The sequence below is a fragment of the Anomaloglossus baeobatrachus genome, chromosome 5, assembly GCF_048569485.1.
Source record: "Anomaloglossus baeobatrachus isolate aAnoBae1 chromosome 5, aAnoBae1.hap1, whole genome shotgun sequence".
In the NCBI taxonomy this organism is placed as follows: Eukaryota; Metazoa; Chordata; class Amphibia; order Anura; family Aromobatidae; genus Anomaloglossus; species Anomaloglossus baeobatrachus.
The window spans coordinates 271,613,735-271,636,780 of record NC_134357.1 but is presented as its reverse complement, the minus strand read 5'-3'; the positions used below and the strand labels follow the sequence as shown (position 1 = coordinate 271,636,780).

The window sequence follows — 23,046 nt, the reverse complement described above, 5'->3', positions numbered from 1 at the left end:
CGCACATACAGGTCGCTCCGAACTACTATGCCCGTTAACACAAATTAAGTGACACGTCACAACTGTATTCTGAAGAAGAGGCTTGGAACGCAGGACAAGGAATTGCGTTCCTAACGTGGTCCTGAGGTGATTTACTGACAATTTCTGTCAGTCGTCATCCTTGAATTATGGCCCATGCCACTATTGTATTCTAGGTCCATCCAGTGTGAGAGCAAGCCACGCCCCACAACCGAGACCACGGTCCTCCGACTGATCACGTGCTCGTGACATCATCAACATCCTTAATCCTTTGCCCAGGTTTCCGGGTTGAGTTCCGGGGCTCCGGGTGACGAGAGGAGGATGCGCTGTGGGTACGTGTGGCCGCTGCGCTGCAGAACTTCTTTTTTGTCGCATGCATTCTTTGTTCTCTTTCCCCTGCAGTGGACAGGTACACGGACAGTATTTATCCGCATTGTGCCAAGGCATCACTGCAGCCTGCCCTCCGCTAGTCTGGGCATCCAAGGGGCATTCCCCGATGGTGGGGGCTGTGAGGACTGGGGGCAGACACCCTTTGTTCTCTGGATGTATGCTGGAAATGTTTGACATGGGAATACATATTACTTGCCATAAGATGCTCATTAAAGGGGCTTTCCATAGCACAATCACTTTTAGTCCCACTATAAGATAAATGCAATGTATGCTTGCCCCCTTGTTTCTGATGTTGGCACCGCTTATCCTGGTGGGTCAGGTGACATTGTGCCGTGACCGCTGCAGCCTTCACTAATAGAGCAGATGTCCGGTCTGAGTGAATGACTGGTGGTTGCTGATTGACTGCAGCGGTCACATGACACAACAGTGACACCTGACAAGAGATGAGTGAACCCGAGTTTGAGTGACTGAGCAGTGGACAACCCCTTTAAGACAATGCTGCTAATAGCATATGATTTAGCGCCTATTGAGTCAGGCTCACGCATTTCACATCAACTTTGATGGCTGCTGAGCTCCTACAGGGGATAATCCCGTTAAAAGAAATGCTAAGCGTTTGTTCACACAATTACCCCCATGGTGTGTGTTTTATTTTTTTAATTTGATTTAAAAGGAACCTGTCACCACTTGGCATATAAGCTGCGGCCACCACCACCGGGCTCTTATATACAGTATTCTAACATGCTGTATATAAGAGCGCAGGCCGCTGTGAGAACATAAAAAACACTTTATAATACTTACCTAACGGTCTCGTGGTTGGCCATATGGGCGTCTCCGTTGTCCCGTGCCGGCGCCGCCTCTTTCGGCCATCTTCGTCCTCCTTCCGTAGGCTGGGTGCATGATGGGTCCGACGTCATCTACACTCACCGCATTCAGGTCCTGAGCAGGGCAGAACAAAGTATTGTAGTGCGCCTGCGCAGGATCGGCGAGTGTGTATGACGTAGACGCGTCATGCACACAGGCTTCAGAAGAAGGAGAATGAAGATGGTCGAAAGAGGCCATATTATAAAGTGTGTTTTATGTTATACCCCCGGCCTGGGCTCTTATATACGGGATGTTAGAATGCTGTATATAAGAGCCCGGTGGTGGTGGCCGCAGCTTATAGGGCAAAAAAGTGGTGACAGGTTCCCTTTAATCCCATCCAGATAAAGTCAATTCTTGGCCCGTTCTCAGATTTGAAAAAAATATGTATATTTATAACTTCAGTTTTTGTCTCCAGCCATTCTCGGAGTGTACTGTAGCACTCTTTGTTATGATTTCTGCATCTGAAAACTTGGTTCCATTGATTGAATGGTCCTGTTACCTCTGTATGTTCATGGGTTCCTCTCACCCCTATTCTGATAATAAGAGCATCACAGAAGAACCTACAACCAGTCTTACTCCTCCAGAGCCAATTTTAAGTCTTAACGCTTCCTAAGTTCTTTTCTATCTGATTTTCCGGTAGTGAGTGATAAATGATGTGACCTGTGTCATATCCTAAGCTCCAGACATCTTACCCAACAGATGAGTCCCCGCTCAGTCACAGCAGATGGGGCATAAATGTGTACACTGGATCCATCTTGGCCATTTCCAGAAGTTCCTGTTTCCTGTTCTTACAAGGATTATCTGTGCTGCTGCTGGATAATAGGAAAGAGGCATTACTGTGAGAAATATTCATAGTCCTTCACATCCTGCACCAGCGCACAGGAAGGGGATGTCATACTAAGAATAAGGGTATATAGCTAAAGACTCTGAAAGCACATTTCATCCAATACTTTGTCATAAAACTGACCACACGCAAAAAGAAAGGTATCCAAAGTGGCTGGTTTTTGACCCGTTCAGCTGACCATTGCTTAAGGGTGTGTGCCCATGGTCAGGACCTGCACTGTCCTGGACATGGCGGGTCCTGACCTTCGGGGCTGTGAGTCTCCTACGCAGGAGACCGCAGCTGCCCGTGATTTGGGCTCGGACAGCTGCGGTTTCACTCTTCAGTTCTCCCTGCGGAGGACACTGGCACTACTGGTTTAGGTTTACCAACACTGAGGTAATAAACTCATCAAATACTCACTGTGTGATAATAGCCTAAGGCCATGTGCACACATTGAGTATATGGTTATTTTTTTTTACCTCAGAATCTGTAAGCTAAAAAACAAGGAGTGTGGGGAAAAAAATAAAAACACAGAAGTGGTGCCAGTGTTACTCTTTCTGTGAGTGTTGTACTCCTGGTTTTGACTTACAAACGCTGAGGTAAAAAACTCACCAAATAGTCATCATGGGAAAATAGCCTAAGGCCACGTACACATTGAGTATCTGGTGAGTCTTTTACCTCAGTATTTGTGAGCCAAATACAGAAGTGGTGCCTGTGTCTATTACACTTTTCCTCTGATTGTTCCACTGCTGGTTTTGGCTACAAATACTGAGGTAAAAAACTCACCAAATACTCAATATGTGCACGTGGTCTTAGGCTGTGTTCCACTGATGAGTATTTGATGAGTTTATTACCTTAGTATTTATAAGCCAAAACAAGTAGTGGGTGATACAGAAGTGGTGCTCGTGTTTCCTTTACACTTTTCCTCTGATTTTCCACTCCTGTTTTTTTCTACAATTACTGAGGTAAAAAACTCACCAAATACTCAATGTGTGCATGTGGTTTTAGGCTATGTTTCCATGATGAGTATTTGGTGAGTTTTTTACCTCAGTACTTGTAGCCAAAACCAGGAGGGGAACAATCGGAGGAAAAGTAACACTGGCACCACTTCTGGATTTATTACCCACTCCTCGTTTTGTCTCACAAATGCTGAGGTAAAAAAAACTCACCAAACACTCAATATGTGCACGTGGCCTTAGGCTATGTGCGCACTTGCCGGTTTTTGCTGCGGATTTCCTGCGGATTTGCTGCATGTTTCGCTGCAGAAAATGTTCATAACATCTCTGCAGTGAATCACCAGCAAATCCTAGGGAGAAAAAAAATCCTGTGCGCACTGGGCGGAATTTGACAGCTGCATGTTTTGCTGCGGGAATCCCGCAGCAAAAACAAGTGCATGTCACTTCTTTTCCGCACATCGCTGCGGGATTTCACTCCATTGACTCAATGTTAATCATGAAATCCCGCAGGGAATAACGCAGGCAGCAAATTATGTGCGGTTCACTGCGTTTTCCTGTGTTATTCCCTGCGGTATTTCGCGGTTTACCTCCGGTAATGTGCATCGCTTGACTGCGGTTTTGCAGGGAAGTGATGTCATTACAGGAAGAGGAAGCAGAGCAGAGAGTAAACACACACACACATACACAGACATCACAGACATAGAACACAGACACAGACACATAGAACACACATAGAAAGAAAACGGAAATATAGAAAACAAAGAACGTGGGCTCCGCTGCATATTTACCTTCCAGCCGAGGTAAGCACACAGCGGCGGCCCGGTATTCTCAGGCTGGGGAGGGAGAGGGGCAGGGATAATGTCCCCCGCCTCACTCCCCCTCCCGCAGCCGAGAATATCAGCCGCAGCTGCCCCGGCACTGTCGCATGCATTATGCGGCAGAACCGGTGTGTCTTCGGCTCTTCTTGCCACCGTGTAGCAGTGGTGGCAAGGTAATACAAGGGGTTAATGATGGTGGGGGACCACCGCCATTAACTCCAGGCTTGATCATGGCAGCGTCTATGTGACAGCTGACATGATCAACCCGTAAGTAAAGTGAAAAAACACAGACACCGAAAAATCCTTTATTTTAAATAAAACAAACAAGCCTCGTTCACCATTTTATTAACCCCTCCCGCACCAAAGCTCCGGCGTAATCCACAGCTCCGACATAATCCACAGCTCCGGCTCCGGCGTCCTGCACTGCTGACATCCAGCCGCGACTGTCACAGACACAGGCTGAATGCAGCAGACAGCAGAGGTAATTACCGGTCATTTCCCACGGCCGGTAATGTGAACTCACTGCCGACCGTGGGAAATGCAGCGATCTGTCATCTATCTATCTATCCCTCTATCTATCTATCCCTCTGTCTGTCTATCTATCCCTCTATCTATTCTTCTGTCTATCTACTATCTCAGGATTAAATGACTTTTTTTTTTTTTCTTTTTTTTTTCAATGTGCTTTATTGCATTGAATGCAATAAAGCACATCCCAACCCGCACGCGGCAAAACCGCGGCAATACCGCCAATAATACCGCGGTAAAAAAGCAGCAAACCGCGGCAAACCGCATGCGGTTTTCGGGTGCGGTTTCCCGCGTTTTTTACCGCGGGTGCGGTAATCTTTGAGAGCATGCGGAATTTACGCAAGGAAATTTCATTTCCCAGTGCGCACATAGCCTTAGCTGGTAAATCAAAAGGACAGTTTCCATGTAACTTTAAAGCAATGGTCAGCAGAACTGCTCAAAAATCAGCCATTGTGTGTGTGTGTGTGTGTGTGTGTGAGTGACAGTGGCTTGAGCATCAGGATGGGGCTTTGTAGGTCGGGTCCTCTGCAATGATTCCGCCTCCTTTTATTTAAAGTTTTCATTGCCAATGTTCGTGCCGCCTGTGCCTTGCTGGTGTGACGTCTGCAATTAAATGGTACCGGAATCGGCAGATGCGTGTACTGTGATCTCCAGCGCCGTTTTATTGAAGACACATGAGATGAATATGAGCGGTGGCGCATGCACAGATTTAATTTTTTTTTTTCTCAATAAGTGCATGCGCCAATAGTCATGTCCACAGTAAAATGGTGCTGGAGAGCTCGATATATGCATGCTGATTTCGGCACCTTTTTATTGCAGACATCACACTACCAATGCGCACCCATCGCCAACATTGGCAATGGTGGTGGTGGCACAAAATTTAAATAAAGAAAAGAAAGAGGAATTATTACAGAGGATCCGCCCCGATGCTCAAGCTACTGCACCAATGACATCAATTCTGACGCTTTGATAAAAAGGATTTTTCGGTAATCAATCATCCAACCTCTAAACTAAAGATATGATTTGAATGAGCATCCTAGCACCAGTATGCCACTGCCTATACTTTATATAATAATAATAATAATAATAATAATTTTATTCATTTATATAGCGCTATTAATTCCATAGCACTGTACATACATTGTACATACATACACTGTTTCCATTGGGGCTCACAATCTAGAGTCCCTATCTGTATGTCTTTGGAGTACCCGGAGCAAACCCACGCAAACACGGGGAGAACATACAAACTCCTTGCAGATGGTGTCCTTGGTGGGATTTGAACCCAAGACCCCAGCGCTGCAAGACTGAAAAGCCTGCTGGTTGGTTCCCTTTAAGGCCCTGTGCACACCCTGCGTTTTATTGACAGTTTTTCTTTTGTTTGTTTTATTTTAAAATCAAAATCTGCATGCCTCTCTTGAAGCCAGCAAAGTCTGTGGGATTTTAGATTTGCTGTGCACACGGTTCGTGGTTTTTTTTTTTCTGTGCTATTTTGGTGCAGATTTTGATACAGAAAAAATCTGCAGCATGTCAATTATTGGTCAGGTTTAGCAGCGTTTTTTCACTAATTGACTTGGTTTTGACGTTTTATTTGCCACAGCGTACAGATCTGGTGCAAAAAATTTCTGCACCAAATCTGCAGTGAGTGCACATAGCTTGAAGGGAACCTGTCAAGTGTAATATGTAGTCGGAACCACAAGCAGTTCTGGGTCCATATTGCTAATCCCTGCCTAACTGTCCCTGTATACACTAACATAGATAAAGAAAAAGTATTTCTAAAGATCCTTTTTGACATGCTAATGAGCGTAGGGACTAGTTGCTAGGGCAGTAGTTCCCCCGACTAGTCCGCCGTCTTAGCATGTTAGTGCGCCCACAGGGCCATGCTAACATGCTATTTGATACCATTGCTCAGCGGGGAGGCGCGTACCTGTGTCCGTTATCGCTGCTTTAGACACCGGGTTTAGGGTATGCGATGAAGAATATTTTTTCATAAGAATTTGGGAAAGTTATGAAATGTCCTATAAATGTCTCTTCTATTCTTGGTCAAGAATCTAGGCTTTTAGTTGAGATGAATCTGTGCTGGACTTCAGCTACATGAGATAAGTAGTAAGGCTGCTTTCACACCTCCGTTTTTTCCTGTGCGGCACAATCCGGCACTTTGCAGAAAAAAACGCAACCGTTTTTGTTTTTTTTTTTCTGCCGGTTGCGTTTTTTTTGGCATAGACTAACATTAGTGCCGCATGGGCTTGCGTTCCGTCCGTTTTTTGCCGCATGCGGCAGATTTAGACAATGCGGCGTCCGGATGGAACGTTGCCTGGCACATTGTTTTGTCCGGCAAAAAAAAAGCATTGCGCCGCATCTAGCCGATGCGGCACATTTGCCTATGCATGCCTATGGACGCCAGATGCGATGCGGTAAAAACCGCATCCGGCCGCTGCATGCGGTTTTTGCCACTGCGCATGCTCAGTAGTCTGCCGCAAGCGGCAAAAACCGGACGGGCCGCATGTAAAAAACTTACGCAAAGGATGCGGTGTTTTCGCCGCATCCGTTGCATAGGTTTCACAGTCGGATTGAGCCGCACTGCTAAAACCGGATGTGTGAAAGCAGCCTAAAGGTACCGTCACACTAAGCAACTTACCAGCGATCCCAACAACGATAGGGATCGCTGGTAAGTTGCTAGGAGGTTGCTGGTGAGCTGTCACACTGCGACGCTCCAGCGATCCCACCAGCAACCTGACCTGGCAGGGATCGCTGGAGCGTGGCTACACGAGTTGCTGGTGAGCTCACCAGCAACCAGTGACCAGCCCCCAGCTCCTTGCTCTCCTAGCTACAGCACACATCGGGTTAATTACCTGATGTGTGCTGCAGCTAAATGTGCACAGAGCAGGGAGCAGCGCACACTGAGCGCTGGCCCCCTGCTCTCCTACTTACAGCACACATCAGGTTAATTAACCCGATGTATCCTGCAGCTAGCTACATGTGCACAGAGCAGGAGCCGGCAGCACAGGCAGTGAGAGCGGGGGAGGCTGGTATCAAAGGTAAATATCGGGTAACCAAGGACAGGGCTTCTTGGTTACCCGATGTTTACATTGGTTACCAGCCTCCGCAGAAGCCGGCTCCTGCTGCCTGCACATTTAGTTGTTGCTGTCTCGCTGTCACACACAGCGATCTGTGCTTCACAGCAGGACAGCAACAACTAAAAAATGGCCCAGGACATTCAGCAACAACCAACGACCTCACAGCAGGGGCCAGGTTGTTGCTGGATGTCACACACAGCAACATCGCTAGCAACGTCACAAAAGTTGTTCGTTAGCAGCGATGTTGCTAGCGATGTTGCTTAGTGTGACGGGGCCTTAAAGCTCCTTCTCTACAGATAAGGGTAAAAAGAAAGAATGCCTACAATCATTTCAGAACTGCTAGAGACTCTAGAGTGAACAGGAAAATGGTAAGTACTTGGTAGGCCCCCTTCACACGTCCGTGTCTCCGGCACGTGTTTGGTGCCTTTCCTCTTGTGCCAGAGACACGAGCACACGTAGACCCATTAAAATCAATGGGTCTGCGCTCACCTGCGTGTTTTGCCATGGACCATGTGTCCGTCTGGAGCATACGTGTGCTCCACACTTAGACATGTCAGTTTTTCTCCGGCATCACAGGTGTCACACGGACCGCACGGATATGATCCGTGTGACACGCACCGGAGAAAACGCACGTGCCTGTGAAATAAAAAGAATTTCTGTACTCCCCTTCTCCAGCGCTGCTGTCTCTGCTGCTGCTGGCACTTGCTTCCGACCCCCACTCATTATGCTCATTGCATATTCACTCCACTGCGGGCCGGAAGCAGCAGCAGCGGCGGGGAGTCAGCAGGACTAGAGACCGAAGATCAGCACCACGGACAGCAACGCCAGGGACAGGTGAGCAGAAAGTTCCCGTTCTCCGTGTGTTATCACGGATAACACACGTGTGCCATAAACACGGCTCACGGAGGGCTGCAGCTGGCAATAAGAGAGAGTCTGCAGGAGGGATATGCTGGAACTCTGATTGGCAAAGTGAGGAAATTGGTTATTGCTGCTAGAACCCCTAAAATTGATTCCATCTGGAAAAGGGGCAATTGTCGATCAAGCCACTCTGTGGAGCAGCACTTATTTAATGATTGAGCGATTACTTGGGCTGAAACCCTTTCTTGTAGACATGGCCAACCCTCAGGTAACCCTAAATGAAGGTCAATGGACACAGGTGGCTAAATTGAAGGAATTGCTTCATCACCCATTTACAGTGACTAAAAAATTACAAACTGAGGATTTATCTCCTGGCATTTTCATAAAAAAGTGAAAGAATGTGCTGTTTTGCCTGTCCCAAAGAGGAGGTTTAATCCCAGATGGCATTTCTGCTTCAATGAAACGGAGAGAGACACAGCTATTGGAAAATAAAATTCTTCTGGCAGCTGTGTATGAGGACCCAAGTCATCGTGTATTGCGGGATGATCAGCTTACTAAAGGAAAAGAAGCTCTGAGTGGGGTAGCAGTTAGGATGAGCGGCTACAGGACTGCCAAGAGCAAGAGGACTTGTGTCTTCCAGGCCTACTGCTGCCGTATCTTCTGCCACATCAGATGAGGAGTTTAATTTTGAAAAGTATTTGGATGACATGGAGCAGGCAAAGCGTTGCCGCAAGGAAACAGATTCCACTCCCATAGGAAACAAATTGACCAGATTTCAGCAAAATGTTTCACTTGCGCTCAAAGAAGTAGAAGAGTTCAACCATTCATCAAAAATGACTGTGCATGAGGCAATTTCTTTATACCCCGAAATTGTTAGAGATGTTGCCCATGTGGTCACCGCTTTGCCTCCAACCCATGTTAGTGTAGTGAGGTTGTTCTCCAGCCTTAAAATAATGAGGTCAGATTTGAGGTCATCTATGAAGGAGGATCTGATGGAGGCCATACTATTTCTCATAACAAATTCATAGACTGCAAAAATGTTGTTCTGTACATTTTTTTTGTTGCAAACTGTTTTTTACCCCTTACTGCATAGTGTATTGTATATTTACACTTTATTACAGTTTTTTGTGTTCTAAACTTATTCCAATAAATATATTTTTTGTCCTATCTAAATAGCTTGCTTATTATATCATAATAATGATTAAATGTTACCATTTTACTACAGTAAATTTATCTCAAGCATGAGTCATGTATAAGGGAAGTCGGAGTCATAAAGTCAGAGTCTTAATCAGGGAAATTGAGGAGTCGGAGGTTTGGCTTAGGCTAAGTTCACACATCCGTTTTCTTTGTCGCTCCATTGGGAGACCCAGACAATTGGGTGTATAGCTATTGCCTCTGGAGGCCACACAAAGTATTACACTTAAAAGTGTAAGGCCCCTCCCCTTCTGGCTATACACCCCCAGTGGGATCACTGGCTCACCAGTTTTGTGCTTTGTGCGAAGGAGGCAACACATCCACGCATAGCTCCACTTTTTAGTCAGCAGCAGCTGCTGACTATGTCGGATGGAAGAAAAGAGGACACATATAGTGTCCCCAGCATGCTCCCTTCTCACCCCACTGTATGTCGGAGGTGTTTGTAAGGTTGAGGTACCCATTGCGGGTACGGCGGCAGGAGCCCACATGCTGATTCCTTCCCCATCCCTTTTTACAGGGCTCTGGGTGAAGTGGGATTTACCGGTCTCCAGGCACTGAGACCGTGCTCCATCTACAGCCCCTGGAGAAGATGCTGGATGGAGCGGAGTACATCAGGGACATGGCCCTGCTTCCTCAAGGTACTCTGTGTCCCCGTGCATTTGGCGCTCACACCGCAGCATGCTGGGTGTTGTAGTGCGCCGGGGGACATCAGCGCTGCGGCGCCTGTGCCATGGCCTCATTCAGCTTTGCTGAAGCAGGCTCACTTATGGGAATTGGTCGCGCCGGCCGCTGGGACTGCGGCGCGGCTGGCACTTGTAGTGCGCCGGGGACTTCAGCGCGGCCTGCGCTTTTACGGCGGCCGCGCTGATAACTAGAGTCCCCGGCTTTTGCGGCCTGCTTCCGTTCGTTCCCGCCCCCAGACCTGCCAGTCAGGAGAGGGGCGGGACACTGGCCACTTCCAGGAATCGCTCGCGCCGGCCGCTGGCAGCGGCGCGGCTGGCACTTGTGGTGCGCCGGGGACTTCAGCGCGGCCCGCGCTTTTACGGCGGCCGCGCTGATAACTAGAGTCCCCGGCTTTTGCGGCCTGCTTCCGTTCGTTCCCGCCCCCAGACCTGCCAGTCAGGAGAGGGGCGGGACGCTGGCCACTTCTATGAATCGGTCGCGCCGGCCGCTGGAACTGCGGCGCGGCTGGCACTTGTGGTGCGCCGGGGACTTCAGCGCGGCCCGCGCTTTTACGGCGGCCGCGCTGTTAACTCGAGTCCCCGGCTTCTGGGCCTAGTCTCCCTTCGTTACCGCCCACAGCCCTGACAGTCAGGGTAGGGGCGTGACGCTGCATAGAGCAGAGCTGAGAGCTGGAGTATGTTTTGCATACTCCACCCCTCTCACTGTGTGCACTGTGAATCCGGATTCCCGCACTTTCTCAGGCACGCCCACGGCTTCCTTCTCTACAAGGACACCGGCAGCCATTAGTGTCAGTTTCTGTACGATACAGAGACAAGTGTGGAAGACCCTGGCATTCTGATAGTCACACAATCGCTGTGACAGGCGTTAAGCAGCACCTGTGGTGCTAACCCCACTAGTGCAGAAGTGCACTTATAGATATGCTTGTACTATATACATTGCACTGTTTGCTCGCACGTTGTATATACCCTCCTGGATTATGCGGAGGAGTTATCAGCATATTCTCTGTGTAAAACAAAGGTGCAGAACCACATGTTTTTCTATACAGCTGGTACAGCATGTACGGCTACACGGCCGGCAGGTTAAATAGACTCCCATTGTATGCACTAATGGCCAGGGGATGAGGACGGTGTCTGCAGTATTTACTGACAGATTTTCTGAGACTATGGCTATGATACTAGAAGCCTAGCAGTCCGGACATGTCTCTCACAATATGGGCACTGTTGAATCATTGATCCATGGCCCCCCTCAGTGTGAATAACTAACAGCTCCGGGAATGTCACACGCATCCCAGAGTCACGGCTCTGCACGGACGTCAGTCCCAGACAGCCTAAGTGGGCTCGCTATGAGCGGCCTCGGTTTCATCAGGGTCCTAACAGAAGGACTCGCTGTGTAATGAGGCGGAAGTAGCGGCTCAGGATTCTGATCCTGAGACCGCTCTCAATCTGGATACACCTGATTGTGACGCCATAGTAAATAATCTTATAGCGTCCATCTATAGAATGTGGGTTATTTCTCACAGCTCCTCCAGTGGAGGAGTCAGCTTCACGTATTTTTCTGGACCACTCTGCCTTCAGAGAGGCAGTCCAGGAACACCACGCTTATCCAGATATGCGCTTCTCCAAACGGCTTAGGATACACGTTATCCCTGTCCCCTGACTTGGTCAAGGACTGGACCCAATGTCCCGAGCGGCATCCTCCAATCTCCAGGCTTGTAGCTAGATCCATAGTTGCAGTGGGAGATGGAACTGCAAACTCAAAGATGCCACTGACAGACAGATGGATCTCTGGTCGAAAGCCATCTATGAGGCTGTCGGCGCACCGTTGGCTCCGGCATTCTCTCCCTTGGGGCACTCCAAGCTATTTCAGCTTGTCTTACACAGATTGACACGGTTACACGTACATCTGTGCCGCAGGTGGCATCCTTAACCTCTCAAATGTCTGCATTTGTTTCTTACGCGATTCAGGTTGTCCTGGACTCTGCGAACCGTGCGGCGGTAGCCTCCGCTACTCCGTGTTTTTAAGCAGAGCCTGGTCTGATCGTTAAGTGAATGGAAGGCAGATTCTGCTTCCAAAAAAGGTTGCCTAACCAGTTGCCTTTTTCTGCTGACCGACTGTTTGGTGAGCGTTGGATGTAACCATCAAACAGTCCAGGGGTAAGGATTCATCCTTTCCTCAGCCCGGACACAACAAACCCCAACAGAGCAAGAGGCAGTCGGGGTTTTCGGCCTTTTCGAGGCTCGGGCAGGTCCCACTTTTCCTCGTCCAATGTGGACTCAAAAGGATCAGAGGAGCTAAGATTCTTAGCGGGCTCAGTCTCGCCCAAAAAGCGACAGTCTGAAAACCCGCTTCCAAGGCGGCTTCCTCATGACTTGCGGCCTCGGTCGGTAGCAGGCTCTCCCGCCTTGGCGATATTTAGCTGCCATAGGTCAATGACCATTGAGTGTGAGACATTCTGTCTCACGGGTACAGGATAGAGCTCACTTCTCGTCCTCCAACTCGATTCTTCAGAATTTCTCCACCTCCCGGCCGGGCCGCTGCTCTTCTGCAAACAGGGTGCACTCTATAGGCAGAAAGAGTGATGACCCCCGTTCCTCTTCAGGAACAAGGTCACGGTTTTTACCCCAAATTCTTTGCGGTACCTATAACAACGGGCCGTTCCGTCCCGTTCTGGATCTAAAAATGCTCAGCAAGCTCGTGGACACCAGGCGGTTCCGGATGGAATCCCTCCGCCATGTCATCGCCTCAAGGTCCCAAGGATATTTCCTAGCATCATTAGGCATCAAGGATGCTTATCCACACGTGCCGATTGATCCAGAGCACTAGCGTTTCTACGCTTCGTTATAGGAGACGAACACCCTCTGTTCGTAGCTCTACCTTCCGGCTAGCGACAGTCCAACTGGTCTTCGCCAAGGTCAGGGCAGCAGTAGTCACAGTCCTGCACTCTCAGGGTCACTCTGTGGTCCCGTATTTACACGATCTACTTGTCAAGGCACTCTCTTAGGAAACATGCCAACACTGCCCGAACGTTGCGCTGGAGACTCTCTAGAGTTTTGGGTGGATCATCAACTTTTTAAAGTCAGATCCGACCCCGACCCTATCGATAACATATCTAGGCATAGAGTTTCTTACTCTCTCAGCGATAGTGAAGCTGCCGCTAGACAAACAGCATTCACTACGGGCTGCAAGCTCTTCTTTAAGAACCAGTCGCACACATTGAGACGCCTCATGCACTTCCTACGTAAGATGGTAGCAATGGAGGCAGTTCCTTTCGCGCAGTTTTACTGCGTCCACTACAATGGGACATTCTCCGCCAATGGGACGAGGAGTCGACGTCCCTCAACAGAGTCGTCGTTCTTTCTCAGGCGGCCAAGGAATCTCTACGGTGGTGGCTTCTTCTCACCTCTTGGTCAAAAAGAAGGTCCTTCCTATCCCCGTCCTGGGCGATAGTTACGACAGACGCGAGTCTATCAGGGTGGGGAGCAGTTTTTCTCCACTACAGCGCTCAGGGTACGTGGACTCAGCAAGAGTCCACTCTTCAGATCAATGTTCTTGAACACAGAGCAGTGTATCTTGCCCTACAATCCTTCCAACAGCGGCTGGAAAGCAAGCATATCCGACTTCAGTCGGACAGCTCCACAGCGGTGGCATACATCAACCACCAAGGTAGAACGCGCAACCGGCAAGCCTTCCAGGAAGTCCGGCAGGTTCTGATGTGGGTGGAAGACACGGCATCCACCATATCCACAATTCACATCCCAAGTGTGGAAACTAGGAAGCTGACTTCCTAAGTCGCTGAGGTGTGGCCGAAAGAGTATGGTCTCCTCACCCGGACGGGTTTCAGGAGATCTGGCGCCGCTGACAGAGGCCGGACGTCGATCTAATGGCGTCACGGCACAACAACAATGTGCCAGCTTCATGGCACGGTTTCACAATCATCGAGCTCTGGCGGCAAACGCCTCAGTTCAGCATTGGTCGCAGTTCCAGCTACCTTAGGTGCCACCTCTGGCATTGTTGCCCAGAGTACTGCGCTAGATCAAGACCGACTGCGGCCGCGCCATCCTCGTCGCTACAAATTGGCCGAGGATGTTGTGGTACTCGGTTCTGTGGTGCCTCACGGTAGGCTAACCGGGGGCACTACCAGACCAATCAGACTGGCTGTCTCAAGGGCCATTCTTCCATTTGAATTCTACGGCCCTCAACCGGATGGTGTGGCATTGAGTCCTGGAACCTAGTGTCGTCAGGATTACCTCAGGACGTGGTTGCCACCATGAGACAGGCTAGCATACCAACGTCCGCCAAGATTGACCACAGGACGTGGAAGATGTTCTTATCTCGGTGCTCGGCGCAGGGTGTTTCTCCCTGGCCGGTCGCATCGTCTATGTTTCCTTCCTTCCTGCAATCTAGGTAGGAAAATGGGTTGTCGCTCAGTTCCCTTTAGGGACAAGTCTCAGCGCTATCTGTATTTTTTCAGAAACGACGACTTCCTCAGGTACGCACGTTCCTACGGGGAGTTTGTCTTCTCAGCACTCCGTACAAGCGGCCGTTAGAGCCCTGAGATCTGAACAAGGTTCTAATTGCTCTCCAGATGCCGCCTTTCGAGCCTTTGAAGGATGTCTCCCTTCCCGTTTTTCACGGGAAGTGGCCTTCTAGTAACGGCCTCGTCTCTTAGGAGAGTTTCCGAGCTAGCAACGCTCTCATACAAACTCCCTTCCTGGTCCTTCACCAGGACAGGGTAGTTCTGCGTCCGGTTCCGGAATTTCTCCCTAAGGTGGTATCCCATTTTCATATCAATCAGGATATCACCTCACCTTCTTTGTGTCCTCGTCCAGTCCATCAATTTCAGAAAGATTTGCATCTGTTGGTTCTGGTGAGAGCACTCAGGTTCTACTTCCCGCATGGCGCTCCTGCGCCACCCGGATGCACTCTTTGTCCTTGTCGCTGGTCGGCGTAAACAGTCGCAAGCTTCCAGATCCACCCTTGCTCGGGGGCTCGAGGAACCAATTCTTGAAACCTACAGTTCTACTGGGCTTCTGGTTCTCTCAAGGCCGAAGGCCCATTCTACCAGAGCCGTGGGTGCATCCTGGGCATTACGGCACCAGGCTACGGCTCAGCAGGTGTGTCAGGCACCCACCTGGTCGAGTCTACTTACTTTTACCAAGCATTATCAGATGCATACCTACGCTTCGGCAGACGCCAGCCTAGGTAGATAAGTCATTCAGGCGGCGGTTGGCCACCTGTAGGAGAGGGCCGTTTGACGGCCCTATCATGAGGTATTCTTTTACCCACCCAGGGATTGCTTTTGGACATCCCAATTGTCTGGGTCTCCCAATGGAGCGACAAAGAAGAAGGGAATTTTGTTTACTTACCGTAAATTCCTTTTCTTCTAGCTCCAATTGGGAGACCCAGCACCCGCCCTGTTTTCTCGGGGTTTTTCTGTTTTTTCGGGTACACATGTTGTTCATGTGGTATGGTTCAGTTCTCCGATGTTTCCTCGGATTGAATTGGTCTTTAAACCAGTTATTGGCTTTCCTCCTTCTTGCTTTGGCACTAAAACTGGTGAGCCAGTGATCCCACTGGGGGTGTATAGCCAGAAGGGGAGGGGCCTTACACTTTTAAGTGTAATACTTTGTGTGGCCTCCAGAGGCAATAGCTATACACCCAATTGTCTGGGTCTCCCAATTGGAGCTAGAAGAAAAGGAATTTACGGTAAGTAAACAAAATTCCCTTCTTTTCCAATCAGGCACAATCCGGTTTGTGCCTGATGCCACGGATCCATCTCACATTGTGTAAAAACTGATGCGACAGATCCAGTAAAAAACACGGATCCGTGTTTTTTTTTTTTTTTTTGTTATGCTGAGAGAGAGAGAAACCCCATCATCACCGCACAAACACCGGCACTACTGCCCCCATCATCACCGCACACGCAGGCACCACAGCCCCCATCATCACTGCACAAACACCGGCACTACCGCCCCCATCATCACCGCACACGCAGGCGCTACTGCACGCATCATCACCGCACTCGCAGGCACTACCACACGCATCATCACCGCACAAACACCGGCACTACCGCACACATCATTACCGCACATACACCGGCAATACCGCACGCATCATCATCGCATACGCAGGCACCACAGCCCCCATCATCACCGCACACGCCCCGGCACTACCTCAGTGACGTCACCGTTGACAGCGCGACTCCCTTCAGTTGCTGCAAGGAGCTCCCAGGAGCGGCAGTGTTCTACTGCCGCTCCGGTCAGCTTCATGTAGCAGAGCTAAAATCGTCGTGGGACCTCTGTGGATTACGTCAGACCTGGAGGGGTGTTTGGGGATTTTAATAAAATGGTGAAAGAGGGTGTTTTTTTTGTCTTTTATTCAAAATAAAGTATTTTTTTGGGTGTATGTTTATTTACTTTCACTTACAGGTTAATCATTGGGGGTGTCTCATAGACGCCTACTATGATTAACCCCTTATTACCCCGATTGCCACCGCACCAGGGCAATTTGGGATGAGTCGGGTAGAGTCCCGGGACTGTCGCATCTAATGGATGCGGCAATTCCGGGCGGCTGCTGGCTGATATTGTTAGGGTGGTGGGCTCCCCATAATGTGGAGCTCCCTATCCTGAGAATTCCAGCCTTCAGCCGTGTGGCTTTATCTTGGCTGGTATCAAAATTGGGGGGGACCGCACGCCGTTTTTTTGTTTTTATTATTTATTTATTTTCCTGCAAGATATAGACCTGCGCACCGGCGGCTGTGATTGGTTGCAGTGAGACAGCTGTCACTCAGCGTGGGGGCGTGTCTGACTGCAACCAATCATAGGCGCCGGTGGGCAGGGGAAGCAGTGAATACGAGATTGAATAATGGGCAGCCGGCATTTTCAAATCAGGAGAAGCAACCAGATCGGTGTGACAGCCGTGCCGCGCCGGTGATTGGTGAGTGAGTCAGTGAGTGAGAGAGTTTGAGAGACAGTGAGTGAGTGATTGATTTTCTGACAAGCAATTAATTTATATCACTTCTGGGCATGCTCAGAAGTAAAAACCGGAACCGATACATGCTTCCGGCGTTTGATGCATGTCACCAGATTCGGCGCGCATAGACTTTCATTATGCACCATTCCACACCCGGTGCTATGCAGTTTTTTGCTGCTGGCAAAAAACGTTCCTCTCTGCGTCCTGTGCGGCCGCCAGAGTGACGATTTTTGACGCATCCGGCAAAAACCGGATCAAACGCAAGTACATGTGGCACAGTCCGGCGCTAATAAAGGTCTATGAGGAAAAACCGCACCCGGCAACAAACAAAAGTATGCGTTTTTTCCCGCAAAGCGCCGGATTGTGCCGCACAGCAAAAACCTGATGTGTGAACATACCCTTAAAGGGAACTTGTCAGCAGAAATTTCGCCCAAAACCTAAAAGATTCCCCCTCTGCAGCTCCTGGGCTGCATTCTAGAAAGGTCCCTGTTATTCTTGTGCCCCCTGTGAGACCAAAATAAAGACTTTATAAAGTGGTACCTTTTTGTATTCAGATTCTGTAAATGTGACACGGGGGCGGGCTGCCTGATGCCCGTTAGTCTGCCTCCTGCCGCTTTAGGCCGTCCCCCAACGGCCATCAGACAGCCCGCCCCCATGTCACATTTACAGAATCTGAATACAAAAAGGTACCACTTTATAAAGTCTTTATTTTGGTCTCACAGGGGGCACAATAATAACAGGGACCTTTCTAGAATGCAGCCCAGGAGCTGCAGAGGGGGAATCTTTTAGGTTTTAGGGGACATTTCTGCTGACAGGTTCCCTTTAATGACTCCACAGCCCTGGTGGTCACCATACATCAGCATCCTTTGCTATTCCATACAATGTTATCAAGTTGAATGCATATGTTTGAGGGATACTTTTACACTATGGGTTCTGTTGTCGACTGGCAACCGTCAATCATAATATTTGTGAAGCTCCTTTGATGGTGGTGCAGCTTCCTGGTAGACAACTGTTCAGATTGGTGGCAGACAAGCCCCAGGCCCTGTCAAGAGTCCTGACCAAGGTCTCTCGGAGCTGAGTTCTGATAAGCAGTCTCCTCCAGGGTCCTGTATGTGGAGCTCGGAGTGATCGGACAAGCAGTAGTGGAGAGGCTTTGGGGTCTAAGGCTATGTGCGCACGTTGCGTAATTACATGCAGTTACGCTGTGCTTTGTAGCGCAGCGTAACTGCATGCGTCCTGCGTCCCCTGCACAATCTATGAAGATTATGCAGGAGCCGTGCGCACGTGGCGTCTTAGAGCGCAGCGCTTCGGCTGCTGCCCGAAGCGCGCATTCTAAGAAGTGACATGTCACTTCTTCCGTGCGCTTTGCCTGCAGTCCCTGCTCTGTTTATGGCAGGAGCTGCAGTCAGAGCGCATGGAATCTGCTTTTTTTTTTTTTCACTACGGACATTTTCTGCAGCGATTTGAAGCGCACGTGTGCTCTTCAGATCGCTGCAGAAATTTCTGCAGTGACTGTACGCAACGTGCGCACATAGCCTAAAACCAAGTATACCTATGAACCTGTTAAGGGAATAATATTTTATCTACTTGTAATAAAGTACTGTAAGGTAGGGCGGAATACCCTATTGTCTTCTAGGTACTAGGCTTCTCTTGTTCTTGTTATCACGAAATCCCTTACTAGGTCATTATGATATTATATGCTCTAACCCTAGAGATTACCTACTTGCTGCTTGGAGAGGTGTGGGGTCCTGGGAATTTTCACCTGAGCACTCCGTAATATTAGCATGTCAAGGAAATCTGGGAACAGATTTATATTTATTATGGTTTCTCTTTATACACAGGTTTACACCTTAGTGAAGAAGACACCAGTAGACTGTGTGACCTCCCTCTCACCACCCAGCTGCCATCCCTGTGTACCAGGGAGCAGAAGATCCTCCACCTCACTCACTGATACCTGAGCGATACAATGAGCAGAAGATCCTGGACTTCAGCAGCAAAGTTCATGAGCTGCTGACTGGAGAGGTTAATGAGCTGTTGACTGTCAGTATGTCACTGTGCATCTCTTCATAAAGTGTGGGAGTACTTAGAAGGGCACAAGGATCTTTAGAGACGTTTTGTGATGGAGGATCACCAGCCCGCCTCATTGCCTGAAGACTTTATTGGTAAAAGCGCACTTTGAGGGTCACCTAGGTACCCCTATTGGCTGATTACGTGTAAACAATGTATTTAGTTGTGCTGTGTGTGTTTCCTACAGATGGATCCACTGATGAAAATCCACCAAAGAGCTGTCCCAGTTCTCTGGATTCGCAGGACTGTGGCATGGAAGATCAAAATGCCATAGAGGATAATCAGGTACATAAATTTAAAAACTGTACTAAAAAAATGCCCATGTTCAGAGAAACTTTTCTAAAAGACCACCTTTTTATAAAGACCCCATTTATCTAAACCGTTTTACTGTCATATTACTTTGGCTTTTTCTATGAGATGAACAACCTCCCAATTTTTCACTGCAATTTGGATTGCTCTTCTCTATTAAACGGCATATTGTTACAATTCTTTAGTGTAGTTGGGTAACATCTAATCTTCCCATTAAATATTGATCTGATCCCTCTTAAAGGGAATCTGTCATCAGGTTTTTGCCACGTAATCAGAGAGCAGCAATAACGTAGTGCAGAGACCCTGATTCCAGCGGTGTGTCACTTACAGAGCTGCATAGTGTAGTTAAGCTAAAATCACTGTTTAATCAGCAGTAGATATTATCATTAGAGAACTACTTTTAGCGTCCTGCCCGGTAGTCAAGCATATTCATGAGCTCTGAGAAATCTGCAGCATAGAAACCATTGATTTTATCAGAATGACAGCAAACAGCTGAGTAAGTGACACATTGTTGGAATCGGGGTCTCTGTCTCTACGTTTGTGCTGCTTTAGATAGCAAAAACCTGGTGACAAATTACCTTAAAACATTCGTCTTTCTCTCAATATCATCTTTATTAATTCATCCACTCAAAAATTAGGGAGAAGACCTGCCTACTAAGAAGTGTGATGCTATAGTGGGAAAAGACGAGACCTCTGTTATAGCTGAAACCTGTTGTAAGGAAGAGGAAACTCCTGAAGATTTAAAGGAGTTGTCTGACATAAAACTCAAAAATTTTTGGTAAGATAATCTGCTGTATTGTCATCTAATCACCCCTACATTGTTATTTTTGTTTTCTAACTCTTGTTCCTCTTGAATAATCCCTTTTATTCTCTGCAGCTCTTTGGTTACATTCAGCTCCAGCAAACTGACCTCTTCCCTGTGCCACACCTCCCAGTCACAGCTGGCACCGCCCGGCCTCACTGTCCAGCCCCTCCCCCTGCTCACCCTCTGCACACTCATTCCCTGTCAGTATTCTGCCCCAGCACCTGACCTGTTATCACTACAGCATTCGAATAACCGCCCCAACATCGGGGCTCTGCACCCCCCCCACCACATCGGGCTCTGCACCCCCCACCACATCGGCTCTGCACCCCCCCACCACATTGGCTCTGCACCCCACACACACACACACACACACACACACACACGGCGCTCTGTACCAACCCCCCCCTCCATCGTTCTGTACCGACCCCTACCCCCATAGGGAACACATGTAGGCTATATTCACATGACCGTTCCGTTTTTGCGGTCGCAAAAACGGTCCTTTTTTTTCACGGATGCATCAGTGTGTCATCCGTCTGTGCCTTCCGTTTTTTTTTGCAGACCGCAAAAAACGGAAGCAGCAAGAAAGATAAATAGATGAGTAGATATAGAGATGGATAGAAATAGAGACAGAGAGATAGAAGGATGAATGAAATGAACGAACAGAGGGATAGATAGATGATGAAAGACCTATATAATGTCCTACCCCCTGCATATTCTAAGCTGGCACCCTGTTAGTGACTTTCATGTGGCACTAAAGGGGTGCTTAGCCTTGTATTTAGCCAATAAATAAATAAATATAATTAATTAAAAAAAAAAACGACGTGGGGTCCCCCTATCTTTTGTAGCCAGCTAGGGGTAAAGCAGATGGCTGCAGCTTGCAAAACACAGCTGGCAGCTTCACCTTGGCTGGTAATCCAAAACAGAGGGCACTCCACACTGTTATTTTAAATAAATAATTTAAAACAAAAATCACGGTGGGTTCCCCCCATCCCCCCCCAACTGAATCACCAGCCAAGGTAAAGCAGACAGCTGTGATCTGGTATTCTCAGATTAGGGAGGTCCACTGTTATTGGACACTCCCCAGCTTAAAAATAGCAGGCCGCAGCTGCCCCAGAAGTGGCGCATCATTAGATGTGCCAATCTGGCGCTTCGCCCCAACTCATCCCATTTCCCTGATGCGGTGGCAAACTGGGTAATATATGGGGTTGATGCCATGATGTGTAATGTCACTGGCTATCAGGCCTGGGGGTTAGTGATGTCAAGCGTCCTATCAGATACCTGACATCACTAACCCGGGCAGTAATAAAACGTTTTTTGTCTATTTTTTTTTTTATTTTTTTTTTTAATTTGAAAAAACACTCCCCAAAACATTCCCTCTTTCACCAATTTATTGAAAAGAAAAATCAAATCCGGGTCCGGCGTAATCCAATAAGGGGGTCCCACGACGATCCATACCATAGTCACTGTCCCAGTTAATGAAGAACAGAATGTTCCCCATTGGCTGGGAGACCAGTGCAGCGACCTGAGCTAACCTCAATAGGTCAGCCCAGGTCACTGCAGGGGATGACGAGTGCTGCCATCAGGAGGTTGTGATGAGTCATTACCTGCTGTGACGATCTCCTGCACTCCTGACGTCAGCGCTAAAAAAAGTCAAAAATAAGCTGGATAACCCCCTTTTATGTCCAGGTGAACTATAACCCGGGACATACAGAGATCAGTTATTCTCTCTGTGTTCAGTTTTTAGAACAATTTCTTTTGTCCATTATCATCATCTTTTTGTAAAAATATTAATTTCAAGCAAGAGTTTTCCTGTTACTGGTTGACAGGAGCGTTCATCCCCTACCAATTTTCTTCTAATCATGTCATTGTTTGCTACCAGTTGATCATGGGCATAAACTAAATAGAATAGACCTCGCTCGACTACCAACCTTGTAGGTGCTCTAGAGAAAATAATAGAGTCAATATGTATATTCTCCGGCACACTCAAGAAAATATGAAGAAGTCCAAAGTGGGTGCTCAAAATTTTTTTTTTATTTATGATAATTCATATATTATCCAACGTTTCAACCCGAGTAGGGCCTTCCATCAAGGGCTATGTATAAATGGATCACTTCTCTATAAGCACCCAAAAAGATAAAAAGATCAAGTAGATCTGGGACATATAGCGTCCAGATATCACTGTGTCAATATCTAATGATTGCTACAGTGTCAGGTATTTAATATCTCATCATATCATGCAGAATATGAGGTAGGGTGAGGGTCCAGGACCACTCTTTAGGATAAGAGTAAAATGTAAGGTATCAAAAGGTGTAGGTCAGAGTTATAGCTAGGTGTGAACCACCTGTGTAGATCAGTACTCAATATTACATGTTGGTAGGGACCACAATTAATTGTTGGGGTGGGAGCACCAATGTCATATGGTATTGGCTGATAACAGAGAGAAGATGCTGACAATAAAGCCACTCCCAGGTAAAGATATACCTTCCAGGGACATGGGTGTATGTGAGAATCACAGTAGTGTGAGCTGGTCCAAAGGCTCTGTATATTTCTACCCACACAGAGCCTTTGGGCCAGCTCACACTACTGTGATTCCTCACATACACCCTGTCCTGGAAGGTATGTCCTTACCTGGGAGTGGCTCTATTGTCAGCATCTCTCTCTGTTATCAGCCAATACCATATGACATTGG

The 23,046-nt window shown here is 48.2% G+C and overlaps 1 protein-coding gene across 1 annotated transcript in view; it reads left to right on the top strand.

Moving 5' to 3' along the window:
- Nucleotides 1-20,317: 20,317 nt before the first annotated feature.
- LOC142312736 (uncharacterized) overlaps nucleotides 20,318-23,046 on the top strand; it is a gene marked incomplete at its 5' end in the record, with an annotated part of 54,016 nt that continues 51,287 nt past the window's right edge. Inside the window, one exon of the mRNA XM_075351724.1 lies at nucleotides 20,318-20,330. Within this exon, the coding sequence (XP_075207839.1) occupies nucleotides 20,318-20,330 (13 nt within the window). The remainder of the gene's footprint in view (nucleotides 20,331-23,046) is intronic.